Source organism: Chelonoidis abingdonii, chromosome 2 (genome assembly GCF_003597395.2).
Source record: "Chelonoidis abingdonii isolate Lonesome George chromosome 2, CheloAbing_2.0, whole genome shotgun sequence".
NCBI classification, from domain to species: Eukaryota; Metazoa; Chordata; order Testudines; family Testudinidae; genus Chelonoidis; species Chelonoidis abingdonii.
In genome coordinates, this window is record NC_133770.1 from 103438972 (window position 1) to 103458204 (window position 19233).

General features: G+C 38.2%; 1 protein-coding gene across 1 annotated transcript in view; it reads left to right on the forward strand.

Moving 5' to 3' along the window:
* The window catches only part of CNTNAP2 (contactin associated protein 2), a 2322964-nt gene that overhangs the window by 843000 nt on the left and 1460731 nt on the right, over positions 1-19233 (forward strand). The window contains exons 5-6 of the mRNA XM_075062605.1: positions 15488-15691; positions 18052-18236. Coding sequence (XP_074918706.1) covers positions 15488-15691; positions 18052-18236 — 389 coding nt within the window. The remainder of the gene's footprint in view (positions 1-15487; positions 15692-18051; positions 18237-19233) is intronic.

Below are 19233 nucleotides of genomic sequence, written 5' to 3' on the forward strand. Positions count from 1 at the left end.
GAAACTACTTGTGTGAGTAAATGTTTACTGACACGAGCTCACAAACAGACTAGCTGAAGACAATTTTCTAGCATAAAATCCAGATGTTCGAATGATATCAATGAGAGTTTTAACTGAGTTAAATTTAGTAAAGACTTCAGGGTTAGGCCTGTATGTCATATTCCGAACCAATATAACATATGATATAACTTGTTTCCGTTTAACATTACATTCAAATCCAAGTTCCATGCAGGCAATAGTTGAAGAAGATGCTATAGAGAATTATTAGAGTGTGAGTAGGAAAGGAGAATTTTAACTTAAATGCTGAATAGCCTTAATGTCTAGACTCAAGCGTTAAACAAAGTGTCTTGGTGAAATTATATAACGTTTTGATGGCAGAGTTGGGTAGAATTAGCACAAACAGAAGTAAGAGATCCAAATTCTAAAATTCTTGCGCTATAGGTCAAGAGTAAAGTCATGTTTCTTTCTGTTTTCATGCAGATATAAAACAGTAAACTATAAATTCCATCCAATTATTAGATACATTAATGTTTTAATACACTGTCTAATCCATTATTTTGTGGTTTATTTATTCACTGCAAGTAAATTGGGGGGAAATGTTGCTCAATCTGGTACAGTTCCTTTTTGTCTCTGTATCTTCTTTACATCAAGTAATGAACAAGCTAAGTAGCTGGCATAAGAACTGAGACACATTTTGGCTATTTACTACGAGTCATTCATGTCCTTTTCTATTGACCTGGAGTTTTTGATTTCCTTTTGAATATTTAATGAACACATTAGTACAGACTAGCTGTTTGCAAATAGATCGTGTTCTGTAATGTACCTTGCTTCAGAACATGATTAGACGGTTTGCCATTTCCAATGAGTGCAAATAGTAAATGAGATGTTTCATAATGAGAAACAGTCCTGGAAATAGGAATTTAAAAGCTCATGTTGGGCCTCTGTTTCCAATAAATCAATAGTTTATGCTGATAGAAATGTACATCAAAGGATAACTGCTCAATAGAATATCTTACATTAATATTGCTTTTAACAAAGTGATTGGTTTTGCTCTGTCATAGCTAAAGAATAGTGGATCGTAATATGGAATAATTTGTTTTCCCCCCCCAGTGCATGTGATTGCAAAATATGTGGATACCAAATACGAAGTCCTTAAATAATAGATAATTTGTAATTATCTTATTCATACAGTCTATAGTATAAAAAGTTACCGTAAATATAAACTATTAACTATTTGTCTGCTTGGCAAGTACCGTTGTGTAGCAGACTGGTAATTCCAAAATAAATCTTGATTATTTCAGTCTTCGAAACCCAAAGTCAGGTTACATGACAGTGTGATGATTTTTGGAATCTATTCAGTCTGACTCACCTTTCACTCCATTGATTTTCAAGCCCATGTAATTGAGAGACGAATCAGAACCACAAAGTGTAATTAGTGCCCTGTAGTTCAAATTTTTTCTAAAATGGCCATCCACATTTAGATTTCTAGTTCTTGTTAAGGCTTCAAAGACCTTAAATATGGTCTTAAATCTTATGCTGTTCAGCATATTGCTTCAGCATGTGTGTAAATCCCATGGGATTCATTGGCATTTAAGCACTTACGTTTTTGTTGATTTTAGGCTTTAGACACTTAATTATGTGCGCCTGATTTTCAAAAGTGAGGAGGCCCTCCAATAATATTTGTTAAGTAAAGGGAAGTTCAATGGTTATATACTGTAGTGACTCCTGGAGGCATAGTAAAGCTGTCTGCAAAATGTTTTGTTGTGTTTCCACAGAAAATTTTGGCTTTTTAGTGAAAAATTAAAACCCTCTTTCAACTGAAAACTGAAATAGTTTGATTCTGAAATGCTGCTACAGTGCTTCATGGGAGGTGTAATCTGGGTGGTTCATGCTTCCATTCTTGTCTATGGGCAGGGTCTCCTGGATGAACTACATCTCACGTGATACACCACAGTTTCCCCTCTTGATGAGGGGGAGGACCATGGTGCATCATGGGAGATGTTGTCTGGCATATCCAACTCAAAATGTTAGTTTTCAGCCAAAATCTGAAAATTTTCAGTTTTCATGCATTTGATATTCAATAAAAAATAAAAAATTTTCCTCAGAAAGCAGAAACTGTGCACAAAAAATATTCATTTAATTGTGAACCCAAATTTCCATTGAGAAACTGGCTTCAGTGTAAAACTTTCAACCATCTCTAATGCTCAGAACTTTTGAAAATCACATTACTTATGTAAGTGCTTAAATATGGATCGAGGAGTCTAACTTTAGATGTGCATTATTTTAACATCTCAGTCTGTATTTTTATATGGCTTCTCCTCCAACATCTCCGTTCTGTCTCCGATGCAGCACCTTTTGTATCTTACCAGAACTCATCTATAAAGATTCTATTATCTCCTCATTAATTCTGTCCTGTAGACCCATTTCTCATCTGACTTCTTCATGAAATCTGCCACCTAATAGTGGCTGGACTGATCATCAGTTGGTGAAAGAGGAAAATCTTTGTGCTCTGCTATCGTGCAAATAATAATTCAATGGAAAGTGAGCACTAAAGGGCTGTTCCTGAAAAATATTGAACAATCCTGCAAGGTGCTGAGTGCTCTAAGCATATCTTCAGTGAATATTAGGGGCATTCAGAATTTTTCAGGATGTGCTCAACACCCCACAGAATGCAATCCGGCAGTAGCTATTTTTGTGGGTTTCTGATTAATTTATAAAATGTGAGAGTTTAGTTTGTACCTGTTATTCAAAACTCAAGATAAAAATAGACCTTAAAGAAATGTTCTGAGCAGCCTGGGTGCTGTTTTATGCCTTATAAATTATACCTGGATACACAGTGCGTTGGGGGGCAGGAGGCGGAGAGGGAGAAAAGAAAAAAACACACACACATAGCAAATGTAATGTTTTTTCTTCAACCATTTAAATCACTTTGTTTTGGATTCAAAAGCAAATATGACCATATTCAAACTGAAGAAGCTAAGCAAGGCAGCAGAAGCTCAAAAAAATTGATTTTCCTTCACCTCACACTTCCTCAACGTAAAGTAGTATACATAAGTGTCTGTGTGTATATGGTGTGGTGGCTTCTCTTCTGAATGTCAGACACCTTGCTCTCAGAGAACATAGGCTCATCACTGTTGGCTGTACTGCTGTAAATTACAGTATAACCATGCTGACTGTTTTCTTAGGCCTGCAGGCAATGTTCAAATACTTTGACTCTACTTTTCTGTCTCATTGTGGAAAAAAAATATAAAAGATTCTTTTGACTGCTGCCTGAGACCCAAATTACTCATTTTTTCCCACTGCAGTGTGGTGTTGTCATAAACAGATGATTAAGGGTTAATGTCTCTCTTACCTGTAAAGAGTTAAGAAGCGCAGTGAACCTGGCTGACACCTGACCAGAGGACCAATGGGGGGACAAGATACTTTCAAATCTTGGTGGAGGGAAGTTTTTGTTTGTGGTGTTTGTTTTGTTCGTTGTTCGCTCTTGGGGCTAAGAGGGACCAGACCATACACCTAGGTGTTCCCAATCTTTTCTGAATCAGTCTTTCACGTTTCAAAATTGTAAGTTTGCCAGGAAGGGCGGATTAGTCTTATTGTTTTTTTCTTAACTTTGTAAATGTCTTTTTGGCTGGAGGATTTTACCGTCTTTGTTGTAACTTTGAATCTCAGGGTAGGGGGGGGGGAGTCCCTCTAGTCTATATGAATCTGAAGTACCCTGTAGCATTTTTTCATCTTGAATTTACAGAGATAATTTTTACCGTTCTTTCTTAATTAAAAGCGTTGCTTTTTAAGAAAAACCTGATTGATTTTCCATGTTTGGAATCCAATGGATTGAGTCTAAACTTCACCAGGCGATCTTGGGGGGGGGCGGGAAGAGGAAAGGGAACATGGTTAATTCCTCTTTGTTTTAAGATCCAGGAGTTTGGATCTGTGTAGCTTCCCAAGGCAACCCAGGGAGGGGAAAGTCTGGGGGGATGGTTTATTTCTCCTTGTTTTAAGACCCAAGGGGTTTGGGTCTTGGGTTTCCCAGGGAAGGTTTTGGGGGAGCAGGAAGTGTGCCAAACACTATATTTTTGGCTGGTGGCAGCGTACCAAATTTAAGCTAGCAATTAAGCTTAAAAGTGATCATACGGGTCCCCACTTTTTGGATGATAAAGTTCAAAGTGGGGAAAAAACCCTTGACAGGTGTAGAGATGCATTTCTAACTATTAGGTGAAATTGATCGAAAGGCTGTGCATGCACTATACCAGCGGTTCTCAAACTGGAGGTCGGAAACCCAAAGTGGATCGCAATGCCGTTTTAATGGGGTTGCCAGGACTGGTGTTAGACTTGCTGGGGCCCAAGCCCAAGCCTTGCCGCTGGAGACAAAGCTCAAGCCTCACCACCCAGGGATGAAGTTGAAGCCCAAGGCCTTCAGCCCTGTGTGGCAGGGCTCAGGTTACAGGCCACCTGCCTGGGGCTGAAGCCCTTGGGCTTCAGCCCACCAGCCCAGGGCAGTAGAGCTTGGGCTTTGGTTCTGAGTGGTGGGACTGGGGCATTGGCGGACTCAGGCTTTGGTCCCCATTCCTGGGGTTGTGTAGTAATTTTTGTCAAAAGGGGGTCACGGTGCAATGAAGCTTGAGAACCCCTCATCTACACTGTGAGCTAGGGTGTGATTCCCAGCTCGCGTAGACATACTCTCACTAGCTAGCATGCTAAAAATACTCATACTTGCACTCTGAGCTAGCATGCTAATGATAGTGTAGCCTTAGTAGCCCAGGTGGCAGCAGCAGCAATACAAACTTACTTGAATCCCATGAGTACTTACTCAGGACAACAAGCCCAGGTTGCCACTATAGGTGCCCATTTTACCATGGCTACACTACTATTTTTAGTGTGCTAGCTCAGATGAAAGCTAGTGCGAATATATCTACATGAGCTCGTAGTGCAGACATACACTGCCAGCATGCTGTCATGTTGGCTGTGTATCAGTACCAGTGTGGTGTCTTATCCAAAATGTGTCAAATTGGGTCCCCCCAAAATTGCTAGTCATTTTGAAAATCTAGGCCCATATTTTAACGTTACAATGAGTAATTCTGGTTTTGTTTGTGTCAGGATGTACACTTCTTTGCAAAAATATGTCTCATTGCTCCTCTGCTTTATTGCCATGAGTTTTTGTTCTATTGCATCTGATATATCATTCTTAGATTTTTCGTTCATGCCCGTCATCATAGTAGCTAAGCGATTATATTTAAACTACAGATTTCGGTGTTTCGGTTATGTTTTATAAATGGGAAGTCTTAGAGATTTTGACATTATCTGTAGATTTGGGTCCCTCCTATGAAAAAAGTAAAGAAATTTCTGTTTGAAGTTCTGAGACTTTAATGCCGGTTTATTATTGTTAATTAATTATTTGTGAACATCAAAGATAGTTCTGTGTGTCTCACAAGAATGTGGTAGCTGCCCTAAATTTAGGAAGACACAACAAATGAGTGTCATAAACAGATGACATTTGGGCAGGCAGGAGGATGGTAATAAAATCACAAAATTGATAAATGCACAATGAGTGTCTTAGAGGCTAAGTGTGGGGTTCATGTATGTTAGCTCTCCTCCCCTTCGCATCTGGTAGGCTTCATGACTTCATCCCTTTTGAGAAGAATTTGAATATGGTGGAACTATTAGCTAGAGGAATAGGTGGCTATAGCTTGAGGTGGCTTCATTGACTTACAATGGTATAAAGACTAAAAACTCTACCTATCCCGCCAAAAGTGGGAATAGTCTTTTAAGAAGCCCACAGTGTTATTTAATAGAATACTCCACCCAAGTCAGGAAATCTCATACAGGAAAGGTATATTTTTAAGGCTTCAGAACTGTAATTTCCTTAATTAAAGATTTAGGAAAATTAGTATCCTTGTTTAATATTACAGGCGTAGTCTCTCAGAGCAATGAGACTTCACTGAGCACAGGGGAGGTCCACGTTCTCTGTAGCTTGGTGAATTAAGAAGATCTCTGTGATGCCAGGGTCAGTACTTCAGTGATTTAGGACAGAAAGAATCATATATTTACATTGTAATTATAGAAATTATATGGTGGTAGTGTCTAAATAAGCTAACATGTCATGGTAATTATCCTAACATTAAATAATCAACCGTCACCACATAAGGAACATAGATTATTACCACAGTTCTACATACTGGAGCTCTTAAACAGATTTACTGTGTAATCTGCAGGGCACTGAATTATCCAAGACCATGTGGGTCCTCCCAGCATAGCACTGCTGAAGAGAATACTACTAAGCAGAAAATTACTGCTGTTTTTTATTATTATTGAATGATTTTTCAAGACACATGATAACAAGGGGCCAGGTCCTGCAGACACTTAATTTTACTAATGCGAGTGATCAATGGGTCTACTCGTAAATAAAGCTAAGCATGTATACAAGGATACCTGTCTCTTTAAGGGCACTATATCATGAATCCATACGATATTCAAAAGATTGACATAGTATATTTAATGTGCAAGATATAATATGATTTTATATATGATATAAGATATTTTCTAATAAGTTGCTTTTTCCTAATTCGTGTTTCATAATTTATTTCAGACAAGGTCTTGGGGAGGGGTTGGGTGGGTGGGGCAGCTCAAACAATAATACTCTAAACAACACAGTGCTTAATGTCTGGTTTCTTTAGATGCTATAGTACCTTGTGTCAAACGTAGGCCAGGTCTGTAGCGAGTGTCTGCACAGAAGCACTACAGCATTTCTAGTGAAGATATAGGCATATTTTCCTACATCATAGCTATAATAGCTGATTTTTTTCAATAGGTGTATTGAAAGGTATAATTTTCAATATGTTGTTGAAAAAATTACTTAGTTTCAATTCTTTGTAAATTGGGTTAGATCTGGGGTTTAATCCAAAAAGCCCGTTGAAGTCAATGGAAGGATTCCCATTGCCTTCAATTGATAATAGATCAGATCCCTGACGCTCAAATGTAACTGCTGCAGACATTAATGGGAGGTACACACAAGCCTCAATGATAAAATAATACAGCTCATTTAGAGTACTATAACAGCAAGGAACAGATACATGCAGGAGTATTCATGGCATTGTTTAAGGGACATTCTTTATAGTATATTAGAAATCAATGTCTTTAAGCTTGTAATGGCCACGATTATTTATTTTTTGCCATTCAATGTACGTAACATTTTACTCAAGACTGTTATATGGTTGATATTTTCTGTGGATGAGAATACATTGAATACTGGCTGAGTGGTTAAAACGAACTGAGCCATTCTCAGTAGAGCAAAAATAAGCATGTTGGATGTGAAAATCTAAATTGTTCCTCTCTTAGATTTTCAGAACTGAATAAATGTGGTTTCCACATGGATTTTCTAGAAATAGATTTCATGATGGTTTTCCAAAATTGCTTATTAGATGTGGAATTCTCAAGAGAATTGTAGATATAACTCTACTAGAAACAAGCACTTGGATCTGCTGTCAATTTTATGTTTTAAAAACAAGCAAGAGTTGTTATAGGGAGCTCTGTAGCCAATCTGACATGATGACCTCTTTTTATTTACTACTTTCCTGACTGAAGATTTTCAAGGGTGCCATAATATTCTACATTTTATGTACAAATTGAAAAGTATTTCCCCTCCTATCTCTTGTTTGAATTCTAGTGTGTTCCTTACATTGCAACTATTTTATTTGGACTTCACATTTATTTATGAACTAATCCATACTTAAGAGTTTATAGTTTATAAGAACAAGACCAAGACGATAGTTTTGGCTGAACTTAGAAATCAATGACTACGTATTACAATTAGGGCTGTCAGTGAATCTGAGTTAACTCATGTGATTAACTCAAACAATCATGATGTAAAAAATTAGGGTTAGGGTGATTAAAAAAATTAATCATGATTAATTGCAATTTTAATCAGACTGTTAAGCAATAGAATAACAATTAAAATTTATTAAATATTTTGGATTTTTGTCTACATTTTCATATCTATTGTATTCTGTGTTGCAATTGAAATCAGTGTGTTATTTTTTGTTACAAATATTTGCACTATAAAAAATGATAAAAGAAATACTATTTTTCACTTCACCTCGTGAAAATGCTGTAGAGCAAATGAAGTATCTCTTTGTCATGAAAGTGCAACTTATAAATGTAGATTTTTTTTGTTACATTACTACACTCAGAAACAAAAATATGTAAAACTTTAGTCCATTCAGTCCTACTTCTTTTTCAGCCAATCACTAAGACAGACAAATTTGTTTATATTTACAGGAGATAATGCTGCCCTCTTCTTATTTAAAATGTCACCAGAAAGTGAGAACAGTCATTTGCCTGGCACTTTTGTAGCCAGCGTTGCAAGGTATTTATGTGCCAGATATGCTAAACACTCATATGCCTCTTCATGCTTCGGCCACCATTCCAGAGGACATGCCTCCATGCTGATGATGCTCATTTAAAGAAATAATGCATTAATTAAATTTGTGACTGAACTCCTTGGAAGAACTGTATGTCTCTGCTCTGTTTTACCCACATTCTGCCATATATTTCATGTTATAGTAGTGTCAGATGATGACCCAGCACGTGTTGTTCATTCTAAGAACATTTTCACTGCAGATTTCACAAAATACAAAGAAGATACCAGTGTGAGATTTCTAAAGATAGCTACAGCATTTGACCCCAGCTTTAAGAATCTGAATTGCCTTCCAAAATCTGAGAGGGACAAGATGTAGAACATGTTTTCAGAAGTCTTAAAAGAGCATAACTCCAGTGTGGAAACTACACAACCTGAACCACCAAAAAAGAAAATCAACCTTCTGCTAGTGGCATCTGACTCAGATAATGGAAATGAACATGCGTCAGTCTGCACAGCAGCTTTGGGCTGTTATTGAGCAGAACCCGTCATCAGCATGGATGCTTGTATTCTGGAATGGTGGTTGAAGCATCAAGGGACATATGAATCTTTAGCATATCTGTCACGTAAATATCTTGCAACACTGACTACAAGAGTACCATGTGAACAACTGTTCTCACTTTCAGGTGACATTGTAAACAAGAAGCAGGCACCATTGAAAATGTAAACTAACTTGTTTGTCTGAGCAATTGGCTGAAAAAGAAGTAGGACTGAGTGGACTTGCTAGCTCTAAAATTTTACATTGTTTTATTTTTAATGCAGTTTTTTGTGTAAATAATTCTACATTTGTAAATTCAAATTTCATGATGAAGAGATTTCACTACAGTACTTGTTTTAGGTGAATTTAAAAATACTATTTCTTTTTTTTTTTACAGTGCAAATACTTATAATACAAATAAATATGAAGTGAGCACTCTACACTTTGTAGTATGTGTTGTAATTGAAATCAATATATTTGAAAATGTAGAAAACATCAAAAATTATTTAAATAAATGGTATTCTATTATTGTTTAACAGTTAGATTAATCACACAATTAACCACAATTAGTTTTTTAATCGCTTGACAGCCTTAATTACAATGAATTTGTATTGCAAGACATGTTTTGTAAAAGAAGAAGGATGTTTGTAATAAATGTTAGCACAGTCACAGCTGTTGTGCACTAGCCTTATACTATAGGTGGCTATATTGCAGTCGGATGTAAGTATCATCCTCAAAAACTCATAGTCTACTGAGGACTGTTGTACTAGCCAGAGAGATCATGGTTGGTGGCGTTGCTCCAGGCATCATGTAGTGAAGTTTCCACATATGGTTCAATCCTGTCGACCCCACGGGTGGGACCAGGTAGGATCAGGACATGCACTCTTTTGTACATTGATGGAGAGTTTGCATGCATCTTGTGCTGGGGTGTTTTTGTCACGCCTGGCGATATGTTCAAAGATTGCACAACACTGCTTTTGAATATAATGAGTGATTGAAGAAAGGCCAGATCTCTGTGAGATTATGACGTTTAAACAAATTCAAACCACTTTATGCTCAGGATTTGGCACTGACTGTGGATATGGAATGTCTCTAGCTTCTTCAAGCTTGCCTATAAGGGAGGGCAGGTTTCTAACCTGTATTGCAATTCAGGTTGTACATGGGTTTGATAGATCCTAAACTTTGTCTCAGCACGAAGACTTTTTTGCATCCATAAGCAAGACATTGACTTAATGCAGGACGCAGTGAAACCTATTAATCAAAACGTCCATTTTGCTGTGACCATTTAAACTCTGCTTGCAGCATAAGTAGATGAACTCATCACTGCTATTACAGTACTCTGCCCTACCTGCATCAGTGTTTCTGGTGGCCCAGCTCTGAGGTCCCGGACCTTGGGCTTCTGCCATGATACATCCAATCTCATAGTGTGGCCACCATCTTGAAGACCTTGGAGAGTGGGGTTGAAATTCTATGGCTTTTCCACAAGCCAAATAGCATCGTCATGTCAGTCTTGGTCAGAGAACACTTGACCAAGCTCGATTCTGATGTGTGGGGTGGCAAATCCTAATATCCAGTCAATAGCTCAACAAAATAGTACCAAGGTGAGACTGTGTCCCTGCCGCACACCTGAAGTTGTGTAGAAATGTGGCAAAAGCCATGAACCAATGCACACTCTTGCTCTAGTAGCAGTTTTAAGATCATGCACCAGATTGCGGGGGAGGGATAGCTCAGTGGTTTGAGCATGGACCTGCTAAACCCAGGGTTGTGAGTTTAATCCTTGAGGGGGCCATTTAGGGATCTTGAGCAAAAATCTGTCTGGGGATCAGTCCTGCTTTGAGCAGGGGGGTGGCCTAGATGACCTCCTGAGGTCCCTTCCAGCCCTGATAATCAATGATTCTATATGATTTAGCAGAACATTTAGAACACCAACAACTAAAGTACTGACCTATCAACTGAATCAAAAACGTTTTTGATGTCAATACAGGCCCCATAAAGTAGACTGTTAAATTTTTGGTATAACTCAGTTTCAAGCTGAAGAGTAAAGACAGTATTCCTTTTTGACCACTCAGCTGTGAAACCTGATTGCTATGAATGATGATTTTAAGCATCATTTTTATTTAATTATTTAAAACTTCCAAAGTTTGACTGAGATGACAAACAGAGAGAGGGTCAAACTTGATTATTTAATTAAAAATCTTCAGAACAGAGCCCAGGTCCAAATGCAATGTGTGTTTGACCTATTTCAATACTGAACCGAACTGGAACACCAAATCAAATGGCCGCTGAACTTTTGAGAAGTTCAGTTTCTGGATCTGAGCATCCTTATTTGGACCTTCTTTTAGGCATAATCAAACAATAGGTTAGGGTCTCAACTGTCCTCATACAGTGGACATTTGTACAATGTACTCCTCCCCCATTTTGTTTGAAACTTTGTTCATTTTGTTTTTAAGAGAAACCCACAACTGGACTAATGGACATTGTGGGCCAGGATATGGGAACATTGGCAGAGATGCACAGCACAACTTGCATAACAACTTCACCCGGTATAGTAGTATGGTATAACTGGCCTGACCAAGGTTGTTATTCCTAGAGATGAGTTAGAGTTAAGGCTGAGAATATATAGCCCTTTAAAACAGCACTTGTGGAATGTTGATAATGTAGTCTTTAAAGAAAATGCTGGGAACCTAGAAAATTGGAATTAAAGATTCTTATTTTGACCTGTCTTCCCAACAGACTTCCCTTTGTCAGCTACAAACACAGCAGAAGGGGGTCAGGATGGATTGTGGGCAAATCCATATATTTTTCTCAAACTGACACTACTTTTCTTATAAAATATGTTGAAAATATGTTGGAAAGGGCTCTCAAATTTGTCAGTAGGTGGTGCACAGCTATTTGCTGATGGCCCGCTGTCTGCTACCGTGAAATGTACAGCAGAGGTTCTCAACCTTTTTCTTTCAAATGCCCTCCCAACATGCTATCAAAACTCCATGACCTAGTGAGGGAGGGGAGGTGATGGCTTCAGTTGTGGGGTGGGGGGGCAGCTTCAACCCCAGAGGGCTGCTGTGGGGGCGAGGCCCAGGAGCCTCATGGGATGGGAGGCTCATGGCTTTTTCCCCATAGGGCAGGGGACTTGGGGCTTCTGCTGTTTGGGGTGGGGGGACAGCTTGTGGCTAGGTATGTTGGGGCTGGGGCTGCCCCACTTTCCAATAGGGCAGCTTCAGCTGGGGCTGGGGACACTGGGGCTCAAGGCATTTTCTGCCAGGTCTTGGGGCTCGAGTTTCAGCCCCATGGGGTGGCTTCTGCCATGGCTCAGGATGCCTGGGCATGAGGCTTCTTCCCTGGAGAGAGCCGTGCTGGAGATCAGGGCTTTAGCCCAGAGTGGGTGGCTCTGGCTCCTGCCCCACAGGGTGCTGGGATTCAGGATTCCAAGCTTCAGCTGCCAGGCTGTAGGTCTCAGGGTTCCCAGTGGCCCTGCTTGGTAGACACCCTGAAATGGCTCACACCCCCTCAGTGGGCCACGGACCCCCAGTTGAGAACCATGATATAGGACCGATGGAAGAAGGAAATGCATTATGGGTGCACCTTGACATTTAATATCACTTTATTTGACAACTGAGCTGAGAGGGAGGATGGAAAGGGGAGGAGCTGGCTGAGGCATAAGGAGGCTTCTCTGCAGAATCTATACATCCCAGCTCCTTTTTCTCCTCTATGGGAAGAGGAACAGATATAAAGATTCTGCTCAAATATGTGGAGTACTCTGCAGTCTTTGGCCTGGCAGTGTAGAATGCATGGTAATGTGTAGAATGGATGGATGTGTAGAAAGGTGGTTTAAGAGTTGTTTCAAGCCACAGGGTAACTAAGGTTAGTTTCCAGCTCATATATGGCCCAGTCAGGCATCCACTGACATCAATTACGGTCTTTCCATTGACATTAGTTGGCACTGAATTGAGCCTATAGCAAAGGTGCTTAAGGTAGATTGCCTTACATTTTGATCTCAAATAGTCTCTGAAATAAACTCATAAGCTGCTGGTCTGCAATCAACAATCACTTTATTATTTTGGTTTTCTTTACAGCACACAGACTTAAAATGTGTGCATAATTTTTAAGGTAGAGTAACAAAACCTGTTAGCTTTCTATAATGTATTTTCTTTAGCTTTCTATACTGTAGCTTTCTTTTCTTTAGCTTTCTATATTGTATTCAGAGCTGGAATTTTTTTAAGGGCCATTAATGTGAAAATACTGTACTACCCCTTCCTTCAACCCTTAGCAGTTATAATCATAATGTCTACCCATTAACAAGAATGTTGGAAATATATAAGACTATCTCATCAGCTGCTCTAGATGTAAAGCTCCAGAGTTTACAGCCATTTATGCCACCTGGGAGTCTGACAATAATCCAATTTGTATATGTTGTACAAACTTACTAAAGATATCCCAAAAGCAAATGGACAATACAGCATAAAATAGGTGTCACAGACTTCACCCATCATGTAAAGAAGCTTAGAATCAGTGCAGTGAAATTCTACAGAAGTGTTACTTTAATTATTTTGGCGAAAACACTATGTGATGGAAGTACCATGTGTTTCTCTTAACCTTTGGTGACTTAGTATACTGGATGCTTAAATGGTGTATCAATATATATTTAATCAACATGACAGCAAGGCTTAATCCTAATTGGTGATGAATAGGTTAATTAACAGAGACAGAATGGTTTGTTAATCTGTCACTAAGCAAGAAGATGCAGTTACTTTTTGTAGCACTGACTGTTCAGCTTTCAGTAAAAGATTACCGAGCGTCACTGTGCTTGCTTTTCTGTTACACTCAGAGAGCTCTGAGGTTAACTGCAATAGCTGTATCAGGAACTTACAGATTGTGACTAGGACACCTTATGGACATAGCATGTATAAGTGGCTCCTGATAATAATTAAAGCCCCAATTCAGCAAATCACTTAAGGTGGTGCTTAAGTCCCATGTTGAATAGGAATGGACATAAGCATTGCTTAAGTGCTTCACTGAAAGCACTTGAAAGTGAAAGTCCTAATGAATTCAGGTTGCAATACATACTCTTATTTATGCACATACAAAATATTCTAAGGAAGCCTTTAAAAAATTTACTAACCCGCTCACCCACGGTGAGTAGTTTTTTTTTTTTGTTTTGTTTTTGTTTTTTCTTGTTTTCTGGAGATTTTTTTTAGAGGGATGAATGGGTAGAACATTATTTGTGTTTTTAATTATCTTCAGTCAGTGTGGTTAAGGACAAGTGAGTATTTTAAAGATATTACAAGCAATCCCAGGAGAACAACCCACAAAGGCACAGTGTTGCAGATGATGAAATTTCCATCCTGATTTCATCTGGAGCATAAAATGACTTGTATGTTTGTTGTATAGGTATGATTATTTACTGCTGCATTTGAAGGGATGTCAGTAAATGCATATTTTAATCAAAATTGGAGGGAAATTTGCAAAAAATATTCATGAATATATTTTGCAAATTCTCAAACAAACCAGTCACATTCATATCTATTTTGATTGATATTCAGAATTATTCATGTCAGCAAAGTTTGGAAAATATTTTTTTTTCATAAAGAGAGAGAAATTAATGACAAAGCTATTTCAGGCAGAAATTGAAAGAGTTTGCAAATATTAGGTCATTCTATCATTTAGTGACTCAGGAGCAACATCATATTGCATCTAGGAGGATTTAGGTGACCAATCACATGATATAAATAGTGAATCGTGAATAGCAATACACCTCTACCTGAATATAATACAACCTGATACAACACAAATTCAGATATTACGCGGTAAAGCAGTGCTGTGGGGGGAGGAGGCTGTGCACTCCTGTGGATCAAAGCAAGTTCGATACAACACTGTTTCACTTATAACGCGGTAAGATTTTTTGGCTCCTGAGGACAGCATTATATCGAGGCAGAGGTGTACATGAATTCTTACAGCAAAGTTAATGAGAAAACATAGACTAAAATAGTTTACAGAAGTAATTTGTAAAACAAATGCTAATAAACAAATTCATAACAATCTGTATCCATTTGCAGATAGTTCACAAACAGAACAATATGGTAATTTCACTGGAGTGTGAATTTTAGGCCTAAAATTTATGAACATTGCAAGGAATCTGGTCTGATTTTATTATTACCGGGGAAGTTTTGCATATTTCATTGATAAAAATTCACATACATGCATCTCTAGTGAATTTTCTAAGAGGCATCAAACAGACTATTAACAGCCACTGGGAAAGTTTTCTTTCCTGCTTTTAACTTTGGGTAGGCAAATATTTGTGAGCAACACCGTGTTCAAGAGAGATGAAAGGGAGTTTGAATAAAACCTGTAGGTTATGCATCTTTGAGTCTAATTTATGATATCCCTATGAAAAAATAAACATTAAATACATGTCCTACCTGGTTGCTGCATTATATATTCTTCCATTAAATTATAGCCTAGAGAAAACATATTTACAATTCATATCACATTCATACATTTACCCTGCTCAGATGTAATCCACAAATTCTATGTTTGTGTTTCCAGTGGCCACAGTAATATATAATCACTAAGCAACAATGTTATTTACTTTTTCCCTTTAGGGGCCGATGTTATCAATTTTGATGGCCATGCTGTGTTACCATACAGATTCAGGAACAAGAAAATGAAAACATTGAAAGATGTCATCACTTTGAAATTTAAAACCTCTGAAAGTGAAGGTGTCATCTTCCATGGAGAAGGACAGCAAGGAGACTATATCACCCTGGAACTGAAAAAAGCCAAGCTGGTCCTTAATTTAAATCTAGGTATGCTTATTCTTTAAAAATCATTTTAGGTACATAATTTAAATTCAAATACCATTCTTCATTTTTCTTCTTCTTTTGCTTGTTGTTTTAAGCAGTATCTTAGAATCAGATCATCTGGTGAAAATGTGGAACCTTTTCCTGTATGCACTATTTTTATGAGTGTAGATTATGTCTTACTATCTACACAAAATGTCAATAATATGAAAATGAAACCACAAGTAGAAACACAACAAAAAACAATAACACCTAGAAATGTACTGTTCCCAAAAATGACAAGAGAATCTTATTCTTGGTATAGGGCATATGCGGTGCTGGTTAGCTTTATACAGATTCATTTATAGTAGAAGTAAATGGCTGTGGGAGAGAGGGTGCTGATCAGCGGTATCAGGGGAAAGGCCAGGTGAATTTAGGAAAACTTGGGAAGCTACAAAGTAAACAGTGAGGGGCCCTCACTGAGAAGCCATGGACTAATGCCAAGCTGACGTCCAAGAAGACTGCCTTGTAGAAAGTATAGCCAGAGAGGAGGTAGAGTGACAGCTCTAGGCTGCAAATGCTTAAAGAGAAATCCTGTCCCTATTGAAGTCAGTTATAGAACAGGATCTCACCCTGAATGTCTGATATGATCTTCAGCTTACCGATCTCCGTAACCTGGTGCCAGTGTTGCTAGAGCCTATACCCTAAGCAAGTGAGATAACTATTGGGACACTTTGGGGAGCTACTTTTCATATGGGCCCATTTTTTCTGTTAACTTCGAGATTGGGAAATTAGTAGGTTGGCTTTTGTTGTGTATTCTGTATATAATACATCATATAACTAATTCTGTGGCAGGATTTAAGGAGACCCTAGATGATGATAAGTGTAGGCTGTGTTCATAAAATCTGAGCACTGGAGTGCCAGAGTCAGATACAGGCTCCGTCTGTAGTTAGTTGCCTCATTAAGGAGTCATCTATACATTTATTACTCCCAACTCCTGTCTCTTTCCTTCTGCAAGAGATATTACAGGCTTATGAGCAGTTTGGTTTATAGGCTGAATTATATAAAATAGTTTTGCTCATATGAGAAGGAAAGTGTGTAAGTCTCATTAGATTCATTTTTTCTTAAAACAAATGCCCTTTAAAATGAGGTTTCATGTAACTTTTGCCTGCTTCTCTTGCAGTCATGTGAACAGTAAATTATTCTATTCATGTATTATTTACAATGAATAGTAATTATTTCCACTAGCATTTTCTATTCTGCTTCTTTTTCTAAAGATCAACAATATAGGCAGATGCTGATGAGGACAGCACATCTTCCTGTAGCACTAATCCATTTTTAACAAATTTCACTGAAATTATAACCTATTCATTTCTCGGTTTCATTATATTTCTCAGCTCAGCCAGCTTGAATAATATATAATAGCTTCTGTACATTTGCTTGGCTGGGGTGTGATTATACACTCTGAGGAGATAGGGGAGGGAAGGATCTACTAAGACTCGAAGTCTGAGTTCCAGTGATATTTAATGCTAAGAAAGTTTCAGCTCCATAAATAGATTTAGATTATACTGCATTCAAAACATGGAAGATTGTGGCACAACTTTCTGATTTGTTCTAGTCCTCCCTTATTGCTGACTAAGACCAGGTCTACACGACTATCTTTTGCCAATATACCTATGTCAGTCAGGGATGTGAAGAGGTGTGATCCCTAACTAACATAACTGTTCCACCAGAAGTGTCTAGTTTATATGCAGTTATACCAGCACAGTTATACTGTGGTTTGCCAGTATAGCTTCTTTCCCTTCTGGGGCTGGAATAAGCTTCACTTGCAAAAATGCACAGTTTTTCTGGTATAAGCTGCATCCATAATAAGATTGTTTTGCTGTTATAATATGCCAGTATAGGTATAACTACACACCCTTCCAAATGTAGTCCTGGCCTAAAGCTTTTCTGTTATCAGACCCCAAGGGCCAAGTCCTCATCTAAGTCAGTATACTTCCACTGAAGCTGGGAATCTGGCCCAAAGTCTAAATACTCTAGTGAAGGTGACAGCTTTTCACTTTCTAGGGCTCAAACACAGAAAATCTCTGATTGAAAACAATTTTATAACTAACAAGAAGTGGATATTACTATAATTTTCCATCAAACGTTTTCTGTTATCAGTAATTAATTATATATCTCACAGATCAGATATTTGGTATATAACCTAGCTAAATATATTAATGGCAAAAACTCCCGAGTGGACAGATCTTGACTTCACAATAGTAATGATAGTGTGTATGCAGCATGTTTCTTGTGAAATATGATACATCAGGATGAATAAGTTTCCTAAATGACACTGAGTCTGAGTTAATCATCTGCTGCTCTTCTCATCCTCTCCATCTCAGGTAGCAACCAGTATGGCTCAATTTATGGTCACACATCTGTGATGGCAGGCAGCCTCTTGGATGACCACCATTGGCACTCCATTGTCATAGAACGTCATGGGAGGAACATCAATCTAACACTGGATAGGCACATGCAACATTTCAGAACCAATGGGGAATTTGATTACCTGGACCTGGACTATGAGGTACACAGTGACAGCTGTTGCTATTTCTCCTTCATATCAGCTCTTTAGAATAAAGCCAAATATACAAAAGAATAACAAAAGCATGTAGGGACAAAATCAGAAAGGCTGAGGCACAAAATTAGTTGCCCCTAGCAAAAGAAATAAAAGGCAATAGGAAAAGATACTAGAAATACATTAGAAGCAAGAGAAAGACTAAGGAAACTGTATGTCCTCTATTTAGTTGGGAAGGGGTGTTCATAACTGATGACATCAAGAAGTCTGAGGGGATTAATGCCTATTTTTTTTTGTCTTCAACACAAAGGTTAGTAGGGACCAGATACTCAACACAATTAATATGACCAACGAGGGGGGATGAAGCAAGCCAAAACAGGAAAAGAACAGGTTAAAGAATATTTAGATGAATTAGATATATTCAAATTGGCAGGACCTGATAGAATTCCTAGGGTATGTAAAGAACTAGCTGAAACAATCTCGGAACTGTTAGCCATTATCTTCAAGAATTCATGGAGGACAGGTGAGATCCCCAGAGGACTGGACAAGGACAAACATAGTACCTATCTTTAAAAGGGGGAACAAAGAAGACCAGGGGAATTGCAGACCAGTCAGCCTGATTTCAATACCTGGAAAAATACTGGAACAAATCATTAAACAATCAGTTCATAAGCCTCTAGAGTTGGGTTATAAGGAATAGTTAGCATGGATTTATCAAGATCAAATCATGCCAAACCCACCTAATTTTCTTCTTTGACAGGGTTACTGGCCTAGTGGATGAGGAAGAAGCAGTAGACATAATATGTCTTGTTTTTAGGAAGGCTTTTGACATAGTTGCACATGGCATTCTCATAAAGCATACTAGGGAAATGCAGTCTAGATAAAATTATTGTAAGGCAGATGCATGAGTGGTTGAAAGACTGTACTCAAAAAGTGGTTATCAGTGGTTCACTGTCAAGCTGGGAGGGTGCATCCTGTGGAGTCCTGTGCGAGGTCAGTCCTGGAT